Source organism: Durio zibethinus, chromosome 24, assembly GCF_047325235.1.
Source record: "Durio zibethinus cultivar Kanyao isolate XHJ-2024 chromosome 24, ASM4732523v1, whole genome shotgun sequence".
Lineage (NCBI taxonomy): Eukaryota > Viridiplantae > Streptophyta > Magnoliopsida > Malvales > Malvaceae > Durio > Durio zibethinus.
In genome coordinates this window covers 18,047,072-18,062,783 of record NC_143185.1, presented here as the reverse complement: position 1 = coordinate 18,062,783, position 15,712 = coordinate 18,047,072, and the positions used below count along the sequence as shown (strand labels likewise).

The window sequence follows — 15,712 nt, the reverse complement described above, 5'->3', positions numbered from 1 at the left end:
TTAAAATGATATTTACAGAAATTTTTTATTTTTAATGTATTGTTTTCTTTTGAATTTGATGAAATTAATACGAGTAAATGACAAAAAAAAAATCAAAAATAGCACTTTAATTATTCTTAATAAGTGTTTACAGACACAGCACTTTTAACAATTAATTAAAGAAACCAAATAAAGTTGGACATGAAATTTTTGAAACAAACTACAACCTCAAACAAAACTTATTATATAATTTATTTATTTTAATCATAATCTCTTACATGAAGGCACTCTGCCTTGGAGATATCATGTAAAGAAGAAGAACAAAACCCGAATCTATTAATTAGAAGATAAGAATCTTGGGACTGGTCTAGCCAATTTCTTGTATAAAAAGAGGGAGCAAACTTTTAAGAGGTGGCCTTCGACGTGTTCCCAATGTCAATGACAAATCGGTACTTGACATCCGATTTGAGAAGGCGCTCCATGGCAGTTTTCACATAATCCATAGGTATAACTTCAATGTCTGGTTTTATGTTGTGTTTAGGTGCGAAATCAATCATTTCGTGAGTCTTTTTCATCCCTCCAATCATGGTTCCTCCTACCACCTTCCTCCCCGCTGGTTTTAATGTCGAATTTTATCAATGTTTGAAGATATATAGGATATCTATGGAGAATTCGAGATCTCATCTCATTCTTATAAACAATTACCTTGAAGCAAAGGAAAAGTGTTGGCTAAAAGCCTTCAATCCAATCACATCAACGGAAGTGAAATCAAACAATAAATCAAACACACAAGAGATAATAATTTAACGCGATTCAGTCCAACTGACCTACATTCACGGATGAGAAACAAGATCCACTAGTTGTAGAGAATTACAAACATATATCAAATCATCAACCTCACTCAACAATCAATACTCATAAGACACTCTCAATCTCCTCTAGTCCTATGAAGTATTCTCAACCCAAACAAACACAAATCCAAACCGTTGTGCACACTTTCAACATAACCAAACACATATCCATATGCTCCTATACATCATACCTATGTGGGTCATCTCAGTCTCCTCTAGTCCACTCACAAACAAACATACACACTCATAAGACGTAGAGCCTCAATACTCCTATAGGATGTCTATTCTATAAAATCCTACAACTCTCTTATATCTTTTTCTCATACCTAACCCTGTAGAGATTTCACATATTTATAACCATACAAACTTGTCCATTAAAAACCCCTCTCCTCTTAGAATTCTTCTCTTGTAAGTTAAACTTGTCTATTAAGAATTTCTTTCCTTTTAGAATTCTTCTCTTATAAGTCAAACTTATCTATTAAGAATCTTCTTTCTCTTAGAATTCTTCTTTTGCAAGTCTTCTTGTCCATCAAGCAATATCTGACAAATCTCAAACAAATCTCTAACAAATCCCAAACAAATCTCTTATAAGATTTGAGTCAATATTCCCAACAATCTCCACCTTAACTCAAATTTCATCAATCATCTGTCTTTATGCTAGACATGCTTGGCTCCACCTATAATGAAAGTCTCACAATCATCTTTTCTTCTCTTGTGTCTTCACGCTTCATACAAATCAATCTTCAACCTTCAAAACTTAAACTCGAACTCTTCTCTTGAATTGAGCTCCTCTAAGCTTACTTTTTCCCATGTATCAAACCATCGGCTCTTCTCACATCTTGAATCTTCAACTCTTCTCACGTTTCAAACCTTCAGCTCTGATACCACTTGTTGGGGAACACCATAGCTCTGATACCATTTGTTAGGCTAAAAGCCTCCAATCTAATCACATCAACGGAAGTGAAATCAAACAATAAATCAAATACATAAGAGATAACAATTTAACGTGGTTCAGTCTAACTAACCTACATCCACGGATGAGAAACAAGATCCACTAGTTGTAGAGAATTATAAACATACATCAAATCATCAACCTCACTCAACAATCAATACTCATAAGATACTCTCAATCTCCTCTAGTCCTATGAAGTATTCTCAACACAAACAAACACAAATCTAAACCGTTGTGCACACTTTCAACATAACCAAACACATACCTATATGTTCCTATACATCATACCTATGTGGGCCATCTCAGTCTCCTCTAGTCCACTCATAAACAAACATACACACCCATAAGACGTAGAGCCCCAATACTCCTATAGGATGTCTATTCCATAAAATCCTACAACTCTCTTACATCTTTTCTCATACCTAACCCTGTAGAGACTTCACATATTTATAACCATACAAACTTGCCCATTAAAAATCCCTCTCCTCTTAGAATTCTTCTCTTGTAAGTTAAACTTGCCTATTAAGAATCTTTTTCCTTTTAGAATTCTTCTCTTACAAGTCAAACTTACCTATTAAGAATCTCTTTTCTCTTAGAATTCTTCTTTTGCAAGTCTTTTTGTCCATCAAGCAATATCTGACAAATCTCAAACAAATCTCTAACAAATCCCAAACAAATCTCTTATGAGATTTGAGTCAATATTCTCAACAAAAAGATGGTAACTCAAGCTTTCCATGAGTCTTCGACAGCTCAATTAAAGGCAACAGAGAGTGTTGAGTAGATACTGTATTAATGATTCCATCAAATGTGCCAATGCTAGCCTAAAAACAGTAAACATATGTGTAGTGAATTTAGAATTTAAAAACCCTCATTAATAAATAATTCAAAGAAAGAAAGAAAAAAAGGTTTTCAAAACTAAACCTAAAACTGATCTTGGTCTCGGCTGACCAAAAATGAATCAGCACCAAGATTTTCCAATGCTTTCTTCTTATGTGGAGAGGTGTTGATCACTGTAACTTTGACTCCCATAGCTTTACCAAATTTCATTTCCATATGGCCTAAGCCTCCAAGTCCATCAACATCAAAAATTTTAATCAGGCTTATCAAGACCATAATATCTAAATGGACTGTACACTGTGATTCCAGCGTAAAGGAGAGGAGTAACGGCATCAAGAGGCAGGTTGTAAGGGATGCGGATGATGAAGTGCTTATCAGCAATCATGTTGTCAGAGTAACCTCCATATGTACTACTTCCATCATAGTACTTTGTCGCATAGGTAAGTATATTTCCAGGCAAAAGTTCTCAAGATTGTTGGTGCAGTTATGGCAGGAATGGCATGATCCAACCATACAGCCCACTCCAACTCTGTTTCCAACTTTGAACTTTTGTACCTTAATTCCCACTTCTGTCACTTCACCAACAATCTCATGCCTGTATTCTGAATAAATACATAGTTCAAATCTAACATATCTATTATTCAGGTTCATCAACAAATTGTCGCCAAATTCATGTTCATGAAAGCTTTAAATCATGTTTTTAAATTATGAATACTGAAAATGCAACAGCCAGAGCTCTCATCTAAATGAATGTATCAAAAAGAATTTGTAAAGTGATTAAAGATTAATTGAAAAGTGTTTAAAATGAGGAGTGTAATCCTGAGAGAAAGTTATATTATATATCAATGGAAATTGTTGATATATAAATTAATAATTAAATTTCATTTTATATTTCAAGTAAATGATAACTTTTTTTTTGTTGAACTTGTCTCACAAATCCCACCAAATTAAGAAATCCTATAAACTATGTTTATATGTATTTTATATAAATATATAAAAAGCAAAATTTTTAGTAAAAAAGCTAATTGCAATATGTAGGTAGTTTAAATTTTTGACATATGAATAATATTAAATAATTACCATGTATCTATTACTTAATATCTTAAATTTGATTTAATTTGATTTGATTTTAACCAAATTAATTATATTTATTTTTAATAGCTTAAAATTTTCTATCAATTAATTTTAATTCTTAATTGATTTGATTTTAACAAAATTAATTAGATTTACTTTAATACATTAAATCTCTCTTAATTAATTTTAATTCTTAATTTAATTTGATTTTGATTAAATTAATAATATTTAATTTTAATTTTAAAAGAATATATAAAAGCAAATTTCTTTTAATAATATTTATATGTTAAATTGCTTAAAATTTATATTATATGTGAAGGAAATATTTTATTTTATTTTATTGTTTTGGTCATTACATAACTCTAAATTATAAATTTTGAATTGTTTATAAATATAAAATCTTATGTTATAATTTAAAAAAATTATATTATATATAAACTTATTGATAGATAAATATATTTTGATGTATCACACATACATTGCACATACATTGCACGTATTTAAAATTTATTTATTTATAAAAATTTAGTACCACAAAATAAAAAGGTGAATTAAAAGAAAAATACTAGATAGATGACACGTCCCATTCATTCTTAGCCATATGAAGATCAGGATGGCATACCCCATAACAAAGCACCTTGAAAGCTACATCCTTTTCTCCTGTTGCCCTACAAATCCACATCGTTTTAATCAAACAAAACTATCTGAACAATAACAACAAACAAACAAATACCCTCGGAGGAAGAAGAGCAAATATTAAAAGGTTGAATATGAATGAAAACCTTTTGAAAAATCTGAAGGGATGGAAAACACCAAAAGTGTCTCTGGCTCCCCATCCAAAAGCATTGTTAAGTGCTCTTCATCAGTCAATCTTAAATGGTGTAAATTGTTTTTGTCTCTTCAAGTTACAAAGCAAAGCAAATGGTGTTAAAAATAATGCGTATATATTGTGGTAAAAAGTTGGATTAGCTTATTTCTAGAAGGGGTTTGGGAGTGTTATCCCAAACAAAGGTATTTTGTAATCTTATTTCCTTAAATAGAGTGCTTTTAAACTTTATTCCTAAAAGCCTATAGTATTGTACAACTAAATTTCACGTGAGCAAAAGAATTACATGTCACTCTTCTTTTTCATTTTTTTCTTCTTCCAACTAAAATGACAATCACTATAAGAAAATGGAAGATTAGTGGCAGTTTTAGAGCGGTGTTTCACTTACAAACGTTGCTAGCTTTTATGTTTTTATAAAACTTAAGATATTTATTATGAAAACACCACTAAATATTCAAATAGTGGTGTTGTTACTTATAAACGTCACCTAATACTTGATATTAGCGATATTTCTCGATTAAAATGCCTTGAATAATCCTGTCTTAAAAATTTGAGTGAATATTAAAGGCGTTTTTGACAAAAAACGGCTTGAATAATCCCGTTAAAAAAATTGATAGGGAATTATTGAAGGCATTTTTGGCAGATAATGCTTTCAATAATCCCCTCGTAAAAAAATGTATCCGATTATTGAAGGTATTTTTTTCAAGAAACGCCTTTAATAATTCCACCAGTAAATTTCATAGCCTTATTGAAGCGTTTTTTATCAAAAACGTTTTCAATAATATCATATCAAAATTTTAAGATCGTACGGATGTTAATCATAATGTGGTAGGTTTGATCCATATTTAGCCTTTTTTTAGGTTTTTACAGAAATTATTTGTAATTAATTATTCTAGACGTTTTCTTGGCAAAAATGCTTTCACCAATTGCTTTAAAAAAATTTTAGAGAGAATATTGAAAGTATTTTGGTAGAGAAACGCCCTTAATAATCGATAGAAAAAATATCGAATCGATTCTTGAAAACATTTTTGGTCGAAATTATCTTCTATAATCCAATTAATAAGTTTTTTATTTAGGATTATTAAAGGTCATTTTTGTCAAAAGCACCTTCAATAATCTATAGACAAAAGTTGAAACGGATTCTTGAAGGCATTTTTTGCCCAAAACGCCTTTAATATTTTAGACAATAAAATTTTAAGTGTGATTATTAAAGGCAGTTTTACTAAGAAACACCTTTAATAACATTTTGTTATGGATTATTTAAGATATTTTCTTACTTAATATGCCCTTAATAATCCATAGAAAAAATATGTAAGGAATTCTTAAAGGTATTTTTAGGTGAAAGTGCCTTCAATAATCTAATAAATAAATTTTTAACAGAAATTATTGAAGACGATTTTTCTTAAAAATGCCTTTAATAATCCGCGAAGATATTTGGTACGGATTCTTGAAGGCAATTTTTTTTCTAAACGCCTTTAATATTCCACACTATATATTTTTAAATGGAATTATTAAAGGCGATTTTGGTCAAAAACGCCTTCAATAATATGTTGTTATGGATAATTCAAGGCGTTTTCTTTAAAAACGTCTTTATTAATCCTATCAAAAAAATAGTTTTCATATTGTATATGTCAAATCAGTTGTAGATTTATGCCTAGAAAACATTTGAAGTCAGTTGTATATTTATGCCCAGAAAATATTTGATTTATATATGCGATACTACGAATTACATTTTAGAATTTACATAATGAAAATTGTTGTATTTCAATAAATTGACCACACATCCAAAATTAAAACTGATAACGTTATCATATTAATATACTTTTATGAAATAATCATACTCAATAATATATTAAATATACATAATGTATTCATATTAAGTATACCAATAATATTAAACCAATACCCCAATGTACAAACTTAAAGTTTCCATTCAACATGGCATGTTAAACACATTATAACAATTTGTTCCTCATATATTTACATTTAACCAATAATGTCTAACCTCAAGGTTTATCAATATTGATAAATGATAATACATAGTCACACAATTATTTATGAACTTCATTCAGTTCCTTTTTCGTGAAGCTTTCTTTACTCTATCACTAAAAAAAAAAATCAAAAGTAAATGTTAATAAATGAGAACATAATGTACCTTTTTTTTTAAGATATATTTAAATTTATGAAATTTATACTAACCTTGAATTGTGTGCTTATAAAATCATTTAACACTATCTCACGCATAAAACGAATGACATAATATTCACATTCAGTATTACCGGATTAACAAAATACTTGAAAATTAAATTGAATGGGTTTAGGAAACATTTATCCACATTAACTCAGCATAAAAGAATAAATTTGATATTTATTGGTAATGACACCCATTTCGATTTTTTTATCTTCTTATTGAATGCAGATATTACCTTAATTAAAAAAAATTACTTAATACATAAATAAAATTACTTATGAAGAAGCAAAAGATATATAATATAATAAAGTGTAATACCACTTAATAAAAGTTTGAATATCGGGGTTAGGTATCGCCATTGGATTAACTGAATTAAGTAAGTATGGTATTAAAGATTTGGTGTCAATGACAATAAGCACCCAATGACGACTGTAAAATAATAACAATGATATATTCAGATTACACATCATATTTAATTTTGGTAAGGTTGGAATATAACTTACTGTGCAATATACGAGAGCAAATAATAATCAGCCAATCTTTTTATACATTCGATCACATGACTAGCATGATAAACAATTATGTCACTCTGCTCACTAATGAAGTTAGGGTCAACGAATCTAAATCTGTTGGTCAACTGTCTCCCTTTGAGCTCTCTATATATGAAGCTGTACAATAACAATCAACACTGCTAGTTAGTATTACACCCTAATATAAATTAATATATATTGAACTTGCATATTTGTATTTATAAGCTAACCTCATATGAGCAATAATATCAATAGCTGATAATTAATCCAATTCACAAAATTCTTTAACCTCCTCTAGACCAATGAAAGAAAATGATGGTTTATCAAATAACCTTTCTTCAAACTCAATGGTGATGAAGTTTCCTCAGGATAAATACTCTAGCGAATATTTGGATAACTCATCCATGGTAACCTGAGCAAAGGTCATACTGTGAGTCCCAACATCCTGCTATAATATTGAATGAAATATAAGTATTAAAACCAAATCAATAAATATAATAATCAAAATAGTATTAAAATTATAAACAAAATCATACTTCTTAGGTGGTAGTGGAGGATGAGTTCACTTTCTTACTTGCAACGGAAGGTTATCCTACGTGGACGACACTACCAAACTGGCTTACTGGCATGTTATGCTGCATTACTAGCAACATTGACTCCAAGGCAGAGAGTCTTTGTTGTTGCTCATTGAGGCATTACTTCTAATCATCAATTTATTGTTGTTGTTGCTTAATAATTGCTTCATATTGTGCATTTCCTATGTTTTGTGTTTATTACCAAAAAACTTTGATAACAAGACAAATTTACCAACCCTTTGAACGCGATCAGACCTTTCTTTAGCATCGAATACTAAAGATAAAGAATCTTCACCATACTGGGTTACCAGTTCACCATATTTGACCTTGGCAGCATAATCATCCTAAAAGATAATAATAAGATAGGCTATAACAATAAATCTATACAAGTTACTATACAGTCATGTATACAACCACAATGGTAATCATATATTATATTAAAAAAATAGTTATACATAGAATCTTTTTTGCCATTTTTTTGGTTGCATCATCTGTAAAAGATTCATCATTCCGTACATGTCCTTGTTTCCAAATATCCCATTTAAAAACTTTGATGCTAGAGCTCCTTGATTCTTATTAAATTATCGTAATACCATAATCAAAATATATGAAATGAATGTTGATAAATACTCATTAATGATGTTAAAACAAATGTGCAAATACATACAATCTCATACTTCACATTTGCATGTCCCTTTCTCGTTGTCCAATGGTGATATAGTTGTTTGGCCCGAATGCTCCGTTGCTTTTCTTTGATTTTTTACAAAAGAAATAAATTACGTTAATCACATATAAAGATCAAAGGCTATATTGCATAAAGACTTATAAACAATATTTTTGGTAATGGGTTTGTGTATTGAAAAATCTTTTGAAAGTCGATATCAAACAAAATTTGTCTAATCTTTAACACTTATCACATCGCATATGCCATAGGTGAAACAGCCAATACATCACTTTGATCAACCAGCGATAAAATATATTGGGTTGTCAATCTGCTTTTAAAGTCTTTGAATGCTTTCCCAGTAGATTGCAACATAATCTTTTTATAGTCAATTGAGACGTCAAATGTTTCCAAAATGATTTAACATAATTAGTAAGAACACATTGAATTTCAATTAAATGATCATTTAACAAATTTTATGAAATAGTTGAATAAACATACCATAACTAACTGCCATATATCATCCTTTAGATCATCAAAAACTCATCGTCAATCAGTGTACGTAATTAAAATCCTACGACGGATGATGGCTCCAATATGGGTAGCCAACTTGGTAGTTTCATTAGACATAGACTGCCCATTTTGATTAAAGACAACGTGAATTTTTGTGTCACTCACTTTAAGTTGTTTATTTGGGCCTCTTCCCTTTCTTTTTTGGCCTATAGTTGTGTCTTTTGCATGTTCATTAGAAAGAGAATGATGTTGTTCAGAGTCCATAATACCTACGTACAGAAACACCATTTAGCAAACCAATCAGAAATGTGCTCAGACGCACCCTTCAAACACAGCACTCAGAAAACCATTAAGCAAATCATTCAAAAACACCATTCATCAAACCATTCAGGACACCAATATCATACAATACCATTCAGCAAAATAATATCACACAACAAAGTTCAGTAAACTACATTATTAATAGAAAACTACACATAAATAACATACATGCAATAATAGATGCTTCGACTACTATACTTATGGTGAAATGAATAAAAATATATATCCATATGTAAATAGTAAGGAATTGAAAAAAAATAGCTTTATCGAATAATATAAATAATATAGTAAAAAAATTATAAAGACATATTGATTAACAAAGAGGTGCGCGTCGGTGATTTGTTGAAGGTCGATGGTGACAATAGGGATAAAGAAACCAAAATTCTAATAGAAATGTGTTTGTGGGTTTAGTTTGGTTGATTAATGTAGCCTTTAATCATTTTATGTACTAACAGCTTTTGAGTCCGATGTCCAAGACAGGAAATGAATATAAAATTTATTATTAAAGGCATTTTTCTAAAAAAAAAACCTTCAATAATACCCTTAAAATTATACTTAGAGATTATTAAATATGTTTTTTTTTTTACTAAAAGATGCTTTTAGTAATCTAAAAAATAATTTTGAAAAGAAATTTTTAAAGGCGTTTCTACTAAAAAAGTGCCTTTGATAATTCTGAACAAAAATTATTGAAGGCATTTTCAGTAGATAACCGCCTTCAATAATTATGTACGTAAATTAGAAAGAATTAATGAATGCATTTTTCTTGAATAAACACCTTCACTAAGCATCTCAAAATTTGAGTTCTAAAATATTGAAGGCGTTTTGTACTGAAAGATGCCTTTAATAATCCTAAAGTTTTAAGAGAAAATTATTAAAGGTGTTTGTTCTAAAAAAATGTCTTTAATAATTATGCACATAAATTAGAAGGAATTAGTGAAGACATTTATTATAGAATAAATGTCTTCACTAAGCATCTCAAAATTTGAGTTGTGGAATATTGAAGGTGTTTTTCATTTGAAGACACCTTTAATAATCTAAAAAATTTTAAGAGAAAATTATTAAAGACGTTTGTTCTAAAAAAATGCCTTCAATAATTATGCACGTAAATTAGAAAGAATTAGTGAATGTATTTTTCTAGAATAAACCCCTTCACTAAGTGTATCAAAATTTGAGTTGTAGAATATTGAAGGTATTTTTTACTGAAAGATGCCTTTAATAATCCCAAAAATTTTAAGAGAAAATTATTGAAGGCGTTTGTTCTAAAAAAAACACCTTCAATATTTAGGCATATAAATTAGAAGTAATTAGTGAATGCATTTATTCTAAAATAAACGCCTTCATTAAGCATCTCAAAATTTGAGTTGTGAAATATTGAAGACATTTTTCACTGAAAGACGCCTTTAATAATCCTGAAAATTTTAAGCAAAAATTTTTGAAAGCATTTGTTCTCAAAAAATACCTTCAATATTTATGCACGTAAATTAGAAGCAATTAGTGAAGGCGTTTATTTAAACGCCTTCACTAAGCATTTCAAAATTTTAGTTATGAAATATTGAAGGTGTTTTTCACTGGAAGACCCCTTTAATAAAGCCAAAAATTTTAAAGAGAAATTATTGAAGGTGTTTGTTCTCAAAAGATGCCTTCAATAATTATACACATAAATTAGAATGAATTAGTGAAGGTATTTTTTTTAGAATAAACTCATCTACTAACCATCTTAAAAATTGAGTTGTGAAATATTGAAGGTATTTTCTACTGGAAGACGCCTTTAATAATCCCAAAAATTTTAAGAAAAATTTTTTGAAGGCGTTTGTTCACAAAAAATGCTTTCAATAATTATGCACATAAATTAGAAGCAATTAATGAAGGCATTTTTTCTAGAATAAACGCCTTCATTAAGCGTCTCAAAATTTGAGTTTCGAATATTAAAGGCATTTTTCACTGGAAGACACTTTTAATAATCTCAAAAATTTTTTTAAAAAAATTATTGAAGGCATTTGTTCTAAAAAAATACCTTTAATAATTATGCACGTAAATTAGAAGAAATTAGTGAAGGCATTTCTTTTTAATAAATGCCTCAACTAACCGTCTAAAAATTTGAGTTGTGAAATATTGAAGGCATTTTTAACTAAAAAATACTTTTAATAATCCTAAAAATTTTAAGAGAAAATTATTGAAGGTGTTTATTCTCAAGAAACACCTTCACTAACCATCCTAAAGTTGAGTCACGGAACATTGAATGCGTTTTTTACTAGAAGATGCCTTCAATAAATTCTTTCAATAAAAAATAAATTACTCAAGATATTTTTCTGGAATAAACACTTTAGTTACCACTTAAAATTTTAAAGGTGTAAAATTATTGAAGACCTTTTTTAGTAGAAAATCACCTTCATTGATATTCAGAAATAAAACGGAAGGAATTATTGAAAGCGTATTATGCAAGAAACACCTTCAATAAATACACCTTAAAAATTAGATGAAATTTTTTATGGCATTTTTAGGGCGTAAACGCCTTTAATAATCTCAAACTATTATACTACGACTCTGTTGATGGTGCTTATAATATATTCAAAAAATATTTAGGAAGAAATTATTGAAGGCATTTTTCTTAGTAAACGCTTTCAATAATCTTGTCCAATAAAATTATCCCCAAACTTAGCACATCCAATCACCAACTTAAAGCTTCATCTTCATTATTTTACTATTTTTCTTTCCAGACCAACTATAATTTACTTTCTCTTTTTTTTTTTTTCAGCTTTTACTATTTAAACGTTATTTTTTAGAACCCTATTTCGACTTTTCATTAGTTATTTACTGATATTTTTACTTAATTCGACTATTTGATCAGTTTTTGTAATTGACAATTTTCATTTTGGTTTAAACAATTTTCTTCAAAACCCACCTTCCTCAAATATCCATTCGTAACCGATCATCTACTTCCATTTCTCTTTTATTTTTTTATTTTTTTGAGTTTTCTCTGTACCTATTTTATCTTATTTCAACCTCAACTATAAAAACTCTTGGGTACTGTCTACATTAGCAGCAGATTTTAACATTCATAATATCAAGTACCTGATAAAATACTTCACAACAAGGAGTTTTCATTTTCTGTAAGTACTGGTCTTGTTATTGTCTTTTGTTTAAAACATAATAAACTTAAGTATTTGACATGTTTGTTTTTATATACATTATTTATATACATTTGGTCTAATAATGTAGCAAGTACTAAATGGATAAGAGTTGGATGCAAAAGTCAAGATTAAGTCAAGAGTACAAAGATGGAGTGAAAATTTTTTTTAATTTTGCATTTGAGAATACAAGTGAAGATGATATGATATTATGTCCATGTCTGAAGTGTGGTAATATAGATTAGCAAATGCGTCAAGTTATTTTTGAACATTTAATTTGTATTGGATTTTTCTCAAGATATGTTAATTGGTATTTTCATGGAGAGTCCATACCGTCAAGGTCTTTCACTAGAGTTCTTTCAACTTCAAGGGCTCCCTAACACCAACATGATCCTTTTTATAGCAAATGACATTAAAGGCATATTGTGAGATGCTTGTAACATTCATAACCAACATTTTCATAATCTTTCTCCCTAAAATGATGGATTTAATCAATCCAATGTTGAAATGAATGAATTTGGTGAACTTGAGATAGGTGTAGATGACCAACAACCTAGATGAGAAGCATCAAAGTTTTATAGGTTACTAGAAGATATGAACGAAAAACTTTATGAGGGCTCAAAGCATTTAAGGTTATCTTTTTGTGTTCATCTTTTTCACTTGAAATGCTTATATGGATAGATAAAAAACTCTCTGACTTTATTATTAGAGTTTATGAAAAAAATATTTCTTTTTACAAAAATTTTTGAATCTTGTAAGGAATCAAAAAAGATGATTAAAGATTTAGGTCTTAGATATAAGAAAAATCATAGTTGTTCCAATGATTGCATGTTGTATAAGGGTGATAGAAAAAATCAAGAATCTTATCATGTGTGTGGTATTTCTTATTGGGTGGATAAAAATCTCAATGAAAGGTTGAATGAGGATGATGATGAGGTTAGTGTAAAAAAAAAGCCTGTTAAGGTTTTACGCTATTTTTCATTAATACCAAGACTTCAATGACTCTTCATGTTTTTCAAAACTGTAAATTTAATGAGATGGCATCGTGAGAAGTGGACAGATAATGGATTATTAAGGCATCTTGTAGATTCTTTAGCATGAAATTATTTCATTCCAAGCTTTTAGATTTTGTATATGATCCTCAAAATGTTATACTTAGACTAGCATCTGATGGATTCAACCCATTCAAAATGATTAGTACTTTTTATAGTACTTGATCAATTGTACTGATTTTTTACAAGTTGTCACCATGAATTGCTATAAAGTAACAGTCATTTATATTGTCTATGATAATTTTTGAAAAAAAAGGTATAGTAATGATATAGGCATCTACTTACAATCTCTTATTAAAGAGTTAAAGTAATTATGAGAATGAGTTGAGACCTATGATGCATCAAAAAAAGAGAACTTCAATATGCGTGCTACTTTATTATAGACTATCAATGATTTTTTGCTTATGTGAATTTATATGGTTGGAGTACAAAAGGTCATTATAATTGTCCATGTTATGCTGTACAGACATGTTCAAAGTGGTTACCTAATGGTAGGAAGTTCTATTATATAGGACATCATCGATGGTTAGATGATAATCATCGATTTAGATTTTAATAAAATCTCTTTGATGAAACTAAAGAGTTGAGAAGATCATCTTTATCCATTAGTGGGTCTAATATCTTATCAAAGTTAAAAGATATCAATTTCACTTATGAAAAAATGACTCTATCAAGAAAAAAAGTGAGGGACATGTTTGAAGGTGTCTGACCTCATATTACGCAAGTTGGTGATACTGATACTGATGTTGGTGATCATGATATTCAAAGTGATGAAGAGGACGATAAAGAAAATGACCCCAATGAGCTTTAATTGTGAAAAAAAAAATATCTTTTTTGAATAGCCTTATTGGAAATATAATTTATTATGCCATAACATTGATTTGATGCACATAGAGAAGAATGTTTGTGAAAATTTTATCGGGATAATTCTTAATGTGAATAGAAGATCAAAAGATAACTTAAAAAGTTGGCTTGACCTAATTAATATAGAGATTCGCCTTGACCTTCATCTGAAGTTACTTCTTAATGGTAAATATCAATTGTCTGTTGCTTGTTTTGGGATTTCTAAATCTGAAAAAGATGTGTTTTGCAAGGTTTTGAAAAATATCAAAGTTTTAGATGGTTATGCGTCAAATATATCGAGATGTGTGAATTTGAAGGAATGAAAACTTTCTTCATTGAAGTCACATGATTATCACATTTTGATGCAAGACTTACTTCCAATTGCTTTACATTTATCAATGTCAAAGCAAGTCACTTCTATGGTAATTGAATTGAGTAACATATTTAAATCTCTATATGAGAAATGTATGAATGTGGAAGAGCATGACAAACTTTAAAATCGAGCCACAATTACTTAATGCCATTTAGAGAAGATTTTCCCTCCAAACGTTTTTACTATTATAATGTATTTGGTTATCCATTTTCCATATGAAACAAAAGTTGATGGGCCAGTTTATTATCGATGGATGTATCCTATTGAAAGATATTATTATTTAATAGATTGATTAGATTTTTATTGATGATCATGCCACTCTAGTTAAAAAGATATATGACTAATGTTTTATACGATAGGTTTTTGGAAAGGTTAAAGTTTTATTGTCGCAACAAATGCTATCCGAAAAGTTCTATTGATGAAAGATATTTAGCAGAAGAGTGTATAATATTTTGTTCTCGTTATTTGAAAGATGTTGAAATGAGATTTAATAGACCATCGAGAAATGTCGGTATACAACAACATAATTCTGCCTACAGTTATCTTTTTCAAAGTTTTGGACAACCAATAGGTAAAGCTAAAATGGTGGAGTTAGATTATAAATCTTGGGCACAAGCACATCGATATGTTCTTTTTCATCATGACACTCTTGAATCATTTCACACGTAAGTTTTTTAACAAAAAAATTATTCATTACATTAACCATAATTTAATCTATTTTTTTATTGTTAATGCTTTATCATGATACTTTGTAGTGAGTATAGAAATAATTTGAAAGCTCCTGCACATTATCGACAATCAAACCTTCGAGAGCTTGATAAGTTGTTCGTCAAAAACTTTCATAAATGGTTAGGAGCAACTGTAAGTAATGCCATACTTCCATTGATGACAAATCTACATAGAATGCTTACGATATAATTAACATTAATAACATACATATATATATTTATTCCATTTTTATAGGTTTTGGGTGGAAAGCTTGCTAGTGAAAAGGTGAAATACCTTT

The 15,712-nt window shown here is 29.1% G+C and overlaps 1 protein-coding gene and 1 pseudogene across 1 annotated transcript; one reads left to right on the top strand and one right to left on the bottom strand.

Annotated features, from left to right (window-relative positions):
• Positions 1-233: 233 nt before the first annotated feature.
• LOC111316425 (putative mannitol dehydrogenase) lies at positions 234-4,309 on the bottom strand (annotated as a pseudogene).
• Positions 4,310-14,695: 10,386 nt separating this feature from the next.
• Positions 14,696-15,387, top strand: LOC149512003 (uncharacterized). The gene is given in 2 exon segments (XM_089753385.1): positions 14,696-14,974; positions 15,064-15,387. Coding segments are annotated over 2 exon segments (591 nt in total). The 3' UTR covers positions 15,376-15,387.
• The last annotated feature ends 325 nt before the right edge of the window (positions 15,388-15,712 follow it).